This window comes from Geospiza fortis, unplaced genomic scaffold (assembly GCF_000277835.1).
Source record: "Geospiza fortis unplaced genomic scaffold, GeoFor_1.0 scaffold978, whole genome shotgun sequence".
Classification (NCBI taxonomy): Eukaryota; Metazoa; Chordata; class Aves; order Passeriformes; family Thraupidae; genus Geospiza; species Geospiza fortis.
The window spans coordinates 7,798-15,359 of record NW_005055096.1 but is presented as its reverse complement, the minus strand read 5'-3'; the positions used below and the strand labels follow the sequence as shown (position 1 = coordinate 15,359).

Below are 7,562 nucleotides of genomic sequence, written 5' to 3'. Positions count from 1 at the left end.
CCCTCGACCCCTTTGGGGAATTTTTATGGGGTCACCTGCACCTCAACCTCCCTTTTAGGAGTCGAAATTTGGGGTTTTTTATAGGGCGGCGATGGAATTTTTAGGGTAGCGGGAAATTTGGGATTTTCAAAGGGGTTTGGGGGGAATTGGGGACTCGATTCCCCTCAATCCCTTTGGGAAATCTTTTTGGGGTCGTCTGAACCCCTTTTTAGGGTGTCTTTCACCCTATTTGTGATGTCCCCACGTGTCACCTTTTATAGGGTGGCGGTAAATTTTTTTAGGGCGGCGGCAGTGGATTTGGGATTTTCAAGGAGTTCAAGAGGAATTGGAGACTCAATTCCCCTCAACCCATTTGGGGAATCTTTTTGGGGTCACCTGCACCCCTTTTTGGGGTCAAAATGTGGGGTTTTTATAGGGTGGCATCAGATTTGGGATTTTCAAAGGGGCCGAGAAGAATTGGAGACTCAATTCCCCTCAGCCTCTTTGGGAAATCTTTTTTGGGGTCGCCTCAACCCCTTTTTGGGATCTCCTCCATGATGTCCCCAAATGTCACCCGGAATTGTCACCTTTTATAGAGCGGTGGCGGATTTGGGATTTTTCAAAGGGGACAATGGGAACTGGAGACTCCATTCCCATCAACCCCTTTTGGAAATCTTTTTTGGGATCACCTGCACCCCTTTTTGGGGGTCAGAATTTGGGGTTTTGTATAGGGTGGAGGTAAATCTGGGATTTTCAAAGCAGTCAAGGGCAATCGAGTCCCCAAACCCCTTGGGGTTCCCAAATTCCCTTTGGGGAATCCTTTTGGGGTCGCCTGAACCCCTTTTTGGGATCTCCTCCATGATGTCCCCAAGTGTCACCTGGAATTGTCACCTTTTATAGGGTGGCAGTAAATTTGGGATTTTCAAAGGGGTTGAGGCAAACTGGGGGATTCAACTCCCCTTGACCCCTTTAGGAAATTTTTTTGGGATCACCTGCACCCCTTTTTGGGGTCAAAATTTGGGGTTTTGTATAGGGCGGCGGTGGATTTTTTTAGGGTGGCGGTAAATTTGGGATTTTTCAAAGGGGTCGAGGGGAATTGGGGGCTCGATTCCCCCCGAACGGGGGGAATCGAGCCCCCCAATTCCCCTCGACCCCTTTGGGAAATCCTTTTGGGGTCCCCTCCCCCCCCTTTTTGGTGTCCCCTCCACCCTCTCAGTGATGTCCCCAAGTGTCACCTGGAAGCGCCGCATGTCCCGCGGGTTCCCGGCGTTTTTCAGGCAGTTCTGGTTGCACTTGAGGAAAAACTTGAGGAAAAACCTGAAATTGGGGAAAAACAAAAAAAAAAAGGGGACAAACGTGTCCCCATGGTGTCCCCAATCTCGGTGTCCCCAATCCCAGTGTTCCTGTCTGTTGTCCCCATCCCAATGTCCCTTCTTGTCACCACCCCATTATTGTCCCCATCCCAGTGTCCCCATCCCCATCCCGGTGTCCCCATTGCCATCTCAGTGTCCCCATCCTGTCCCCATCCCGGTGTCCCCATGGTGTCCCCAGTCCTGGTGTCCCCATCCCAATGTCTCGTTCTGTCCCTGTTCTGCTGTCCCTTCTTGTCACCACCCCATTACTGTCCCCATCCCCATCCTGGTGTCCCCATCCCCATCCCAATGTCCCCATTCTGTCCCCATCCCAATGTCCACATTTGGCTGTCCCTTCTTGTCACCACCCCCCATCATTGTCCCCATCCCCATCTCAGTGTCCCCATCCTGTCCCCATCCCGGTGTCCCCATGGTGTCCCCAGTCCTGGTGTCCCCATCCCAATGTCTCGTTCTGTCCCTGTTCTGCTGTCCCTTCTTGTCACCACCCCATTACTGTCCCCATCCCCATCCTGGTGTCCCCATCCCCATCCCAATGTCCCCATTCTGTCCCCATCCCAATGTCCACATTTGGCTGTCCCTTCTTGTCACCACCCCCCATCATTGTCCCCATCCCCATCTCAGTGTCCCCATCCTGTCCCCATCCCAGTGTCCCCATCCTGTCCCAGTTCTACAGTCCCTCCTTGTCACCACCTCATCATTGTCCCCATCCCTGTGTCCCCATCCTGTCCCCATCCCAGTGTCCCCATTCTGTCCCAGTTCCACTGTCCCTCCTTGTCACCACCTCATCATTGTCCCCATCTCAGTGTCCCCATCCTGTCCCCATCCCAGTGTCCCCATCCCAGTGTCCCCATCCTGTCCCCATTCTCTCCCCATTCCAGTGTCCCCATCCCAGTGTCCCACCCTGTCCCCTTCTCTGTCCTGCTCTGTCCCCATCCCACTGTCCCCATCCCCATCCTGGTGTCCCCATTCTGATGCTTGCCCCATTCCACTGTCCCCATCCCAGTGTCTCCATTCTATCCCCATCCCAGTGTCCCCATTCTACTGTCCCCTGTCCCTTCGTGTCCCCATCCCAGCGTCCCCATCCCAATGTCCCCATCCTGTCCCTCTCCCACTGTCCCCATGTCACTGTTCCACCCCAGTGTCCCCAAGCCATCCCCTTCCCACTGTCCCCACCTTGTCCCCATCCAACTGTCCGATCCTGTCCCCATCCCACCATGTCACCCTGTCCCCATTCCCGTGTCCCATTCTGTCCCCATCCCATCGTGCCACCCTGTCCCCAATCCCACTGTCCCATCCCACGCCAGTGTCCCCCTTAACATGGCCCTGGTGACACCGTTGGGGACAATGGGGTGGGGGACACACAGGTCCCCATCCCAGTGTCCCCATCCCATCCCTGTGTCCATCCCTGTCCCCATCCCAGTGTCCCTCCCTGTCCCCATCCCAGTGTCCCCATCCCATGTCCCTCCCTGTCCCCATCCCAGTGTCCCCATCCCATCCCAGTGTCTCTGTCTCTCCCTGTCCCCACCCCAGTGTCCCCATCCCAGTGTCCCCATCCCATGTCCCTCCCTGTCCTCATCCCAGTGTCCCTCCCTGTCCCCATCCCAGTGTCCCCATCCCATGTCCCTCCCTGTCCCCATCCCAGTGTCCCCATCCCAGTGTCTCTCCCTGTCCCCATCCCAATGTCCCCATCCCACTGGGGGTGACACCGGGGTCCCTGGGAACATTGGGGACCTCCGGGCCCGTCCCTGGGGTCACGCGGGGTTTGGGGACATCTGGGGGACCCCAAGCGAGGTCACCCCCGGGCCAGGCTGGGGGGACACGGAGGGAGATTCCAGGGAATGGGGATCCCACAAAAAATGGGATCCCACAAAAAAGGGGTCCCAGGGAATGGAGATCCCACAAAAAAGGGGATCCCACAAAAAAGGGGTCCCAGGGAATGGGGATCCCACAAAAAAAGGGTGCCAGAAAATGGGGATCCCACAAAAAAGGGGTTACATGGAAAGGGGATCCCATAAAAAGGGGATCCCACAAAAAAGGGGGTCCCAAAAAAGGGGATCCCACGGAAAAGGGGTCTCAGGGAGAGGGGATCCCACAACAAGGGGACCCCAGAAAAAAAAGGGTCCCGGGGGAAAAGGATCCCAGGGATCCCACAAAAAGGGGATCCTGCAAAAAGGGGATCCCGCAAAAAAGGGGATCCCACAAAAAAAGGGTCATGGGGGAAAAGGATCCCACAAAAAAGGGGTTACATGGAAAGGGGGATCCCAGGAAATGGGGATCCCATAGAAAAGGGGTTTCCAGGGAAATTTGGTCCTACAGAGACAGGGGTCCCAGGGATAGAGATCCCACAAATCAGGGGATCCCATGGATGAGGGGATCCCACAAAAAGGGATCTCATGGGGAGGGCATCCCATAAAAAGGAACTGCCAGGGAGGGGAGGATCCCATGGGAAGGGGGATCCAGGGAACGGGGATCCCACAAAAAGGGGGTCCCAGGGAAAGGGGGATCCCACGAAACGCAGATCCCATGAAATGGGGGTCCCACAGCGAGGGGCTCCCCGTGAAAAAGGAGGATCCCCAAAAAAGGGGGAATCCTGCAAAAAGGGGGATCCCAAAAAAAGGAGGAATCCTGCAAAAAGGGGGATCCCAAAAAAAAAGGGGTCTCATTTAGAGGATCCCATGGAGGGAGGGGTCATAGGGAGAGAGGATCCCATGGAAAAGGGGGATCCCACAAAAATGGGGTACCAAAAAAAGGGGGATCCCACAAAAAGAGGATCCCACAAAAAGGAATCTCATTTAGAGGATCCCATGGAAAAGAGGGATCCCAAAAAAGGGGGATCCCACAAAAAGGGGGATCCCAAAAAAAGGGGTCTCATTTAGAGGGATCCCATGGAAAAGGGGGATCCCACAGTGAGGGGCCCCCATGGAAAAGGGGGATCCCAAAAAAAGGGGATCCCACAAAAAGGGATCTCATTTATAAGATCCCAAAAAAAGGGGGATCCCACAAAAAGGGGATCCCACAAAAAGGGATCTCATTTAGAGAATCCCATGGAAAAGAGGGATCCCAAAAAAAAAGGGGGATCCCACAAAAAGGGGATCCCACAAAAAGGGATCTCATTTCTAGGACCCCACGGAAAAGGGGGGACCCCACAAAGAGAGATCTCACACTGAGGGGGTCCCGACACCACAGAAAGGGGGTCCCACCTTCTGGAACCACCCAGGAAAACGGGGGCTCCCCCCATTCCCCGCATTCCCATAATCCCATTCCCGCCCCGCGGGTGGTAATCAGGGCAAGGAAGGAGCTGGAAAACGCCAGGAGAACGCCCCAACCACCCCACATTTGATGCTTCCCACCACACACCTGGTGTTTCCCACCCCACACCTGGTGTTTCCCATCCCGGGGTGGCCCCTCTGAGGTGGGTGAGCCCCAAACGCCCCCAGGGCCGCTCGTGGCCGCTCCACCCGTGGGGCCCGGCTGGAGATCAGCTCCCGTTCCCGGGATCCAGAACCTCTCTGGTCTGGCTCCTGACCCCAGGGCTTTGTTCCCAAGGTCTGTTCCCAGCCCTGCACCCCCTCTGCACTTTGGGAATATTTTTCTGCTTGTTAGCTCTGGTGTTTAACACAACCTGAGTGCCCACGGAGCAGGGAACGCCTGGCCCTGCCCGGCCCTGCCCAGCCCTGCCCAGCCCGGCCTGGCCCAGGGCTGCTCGGAATCCATGGAGAAAGGCTCGGCTGTGCTGCAGACAGGCCGGGGAATCGTCCCCACCCCGTGTGGAGCCGCGCTGAAATTCAAAGTTTTATTTATTTTCCCAGCTTCTCCACCTCGCCACAAGCCAGAGCCGGGTTCTGCCTGGTTTTTGAGGCAAAACAGCTGGAATTTTTCTGCTTTGTGTGTTGGATACCCCCGAGGCTCTCCCCCCTCTCTCTGCTATGCAAACAACCCAAAGGCACTTGGACTCAATATTTTTTTTTTCCTTTTTTTTCTTTTTTTTTAATGTATAACAGTTATGCCTGAGTTACAGAAAGACACCTACAGGCAGCAGGTAGTTAAAGCAAAACCAGTTTCTCTTCCTACTAAATCTACTCCATATAGCTGAATAAATTATGGTGCGGTTCCGTATTTACACATTCGGCCCGGAGCGGGTGGGATGAGGCGAACACAGAAGCGAGGATCCGACAGGGATGGGGACAGGGGACACCCCGACAGGGATGGGGATGGGGACACCCCAAAAGCGATGAGGATGGGGTGGGGACACCCCGAAAGTGACGGGAATGGGGAGAGGGGACATCCCAAAAGTGATCGGAATGGGGACACCTCAAAAGTCCTGGGGCGGGTTGGGGACACCCCAAAAGTGATGGGGATGGGGACAGGGGACATCCCAAAAGTGATCGGAATGGGGACAGAGGACACCCTAAAAGTGATGGGGACAGGGACAGGGGACACCCCAGAAGTGAAGGAGACACCCCAAAACTGTTGTGAATGGAGACAGGGGACACCCCAAAAGTGATGGGGATGCGGACAGGGGATTTGAGACACCCCAAAAGTGATGGGGATGGGGAGAGGGGTTGGGGACACCCCAGAAGTGACCGGGATGGGGACAGGGGACACCCCAAAAGTGATGGGGATGCGGACAGGGGATTTGGGACACCCCAAAAGTGATGGGGATGGAGACACCCCGAAAGTCCTGGGGTGGGTTGGGGACACCCCAAAAGTGACGGGGATGGGGACAGGGGATGCCCCAAAAGAGATGTGAATGCGAACAAGGACACCCCGAAAGTGATGGGAATGGGGACAGAGGATTGGGGACACCTCAAAAGTGATGGAGACACCCTGAAAGCGATGGGAATGGGGACTGGGGACACCCCGAAAGCGACGGAGATGGGGACAGGGGACACCCCGAGAGTATGGAAATGGGGACATCCCAAAAGTGATCGGAATGGGGACACCTCAAAAGTCCTGGGGTGGGCTGGGGACACCCCGAAAGTGCTGGGGACAGACTGGGGACACCTCAAACATCCTGGGGCTGGTTGGGGACACCCCGAAAGTGATGGGGGATGGGGACAGGGGACACCCCAAAAGTGACTGGAATGGGGTGGGGACACCCCAAAAGCGACGGGGATGGGGACAGGGGACACTCCAAAAGGGACAGGGGACACCCCGAAAGTGACGGGCATGGGGACAGGGGACACCCCGAAAGGGATGGGGCGGGTTGGGGAGACCCCAAAAGTGACCGGGATGTGGAGAGGGGTTGGGGACACCCCAAAAGTGATGGAGATGGAGACACTCTGAAAGTGTTGTGAATGGGGACAGCAGACACCCCAAAAGTAATGAGGATGGGGACAGGGGACACCCCAAAAGTCCTGGGGCAGTTTGGGGACACTCCTGCAAGTGGGTGACCCCCCAAAAGTGCTGGGGATGGGGGGGACACCCCAAAAGTGATGAGGACAGGGGGACAGGGGACACCCCAAAAGTGGTGAAGATGGGGACAGGGGACACCCTGAAAGTGTTGTGGATGGAGAGAGGGATTGGGGACACCCCAAAAGTGCTGGGGACGGGGGGGACAGGTTGGGGACACGCCTGGTCCTGGGCGACCCCCTAAAAGTGCTGGGGATGGGGACAGGGGACTGGGGACACCCCAAAATGCTGTGAATGGGGACCGGGGACACCCCAAACATCCTGGGGTGGGTTTGGGGACACCCCGAAAGCGCTGGGGATGGGTTTGGGGACAGGTTGGGGACACGCCTGGCACTGGGTGGCCCCCCAAAAGTCCCGAGGCTGAGGGGGGCACACAGGGACATTTGGGACATTTGGGACATTTGGGACACGGCCACCAACCATCAGGTGTCACCTCCCAAGGGGACACCGGTCCCAGGGGGGTCCTGTGACCCCAAAAGCGCCATGATGGGGACAGCCCCAGGACACCTGCGGGACGGGGGACACGGGGACAACGGCGGCGACAAGGGGACAACAAGTGACAACCCCGGGCTGGGCTTGGTGGCACCACGGAGGTGACACCGGGATGGGCAGGAGGACCCTGGTGGGGACAGGGACAGAGGGACCTCAGGGACGGGGACACGGCCACCCTGGGATGTCCCCAACGTGCCGGTGCCACCTCCATTATCGATGTGACATCTGTCACCCCCTGGGGACACCCGGACACTGCTGTCCCTCGGCTCATCAGCAACCTGTCCCCAAGCTTGGGGACACTGCCGG

At 56.9% G+C, this 7,562-nt stretch overlaps 1 protein-coding gene across 1 annotated transcript in view; it reads right to left on the bottom strand.

Moving 5' to 3' along the window:
- Window positions 1-7,562, bottom strand: part of LOC102036227 (transcription factor COE1-like) — a gene marked incomplete at both ends in the record, with an annotated part of 18,913 nt that overhangs the window by 8,176 nt on the left and 3,175 nt on the right. Inside the window, 2 exon segments of the mRNA XM_014311576.1 lie at window positions 1,215-1,296; window positions 7,535-7,555. Of these exon segments, the coding sequence (XP_014167051.1) occupies window positions 1,215-1,296; window positions 7,535-7,555 (103 nt within the window).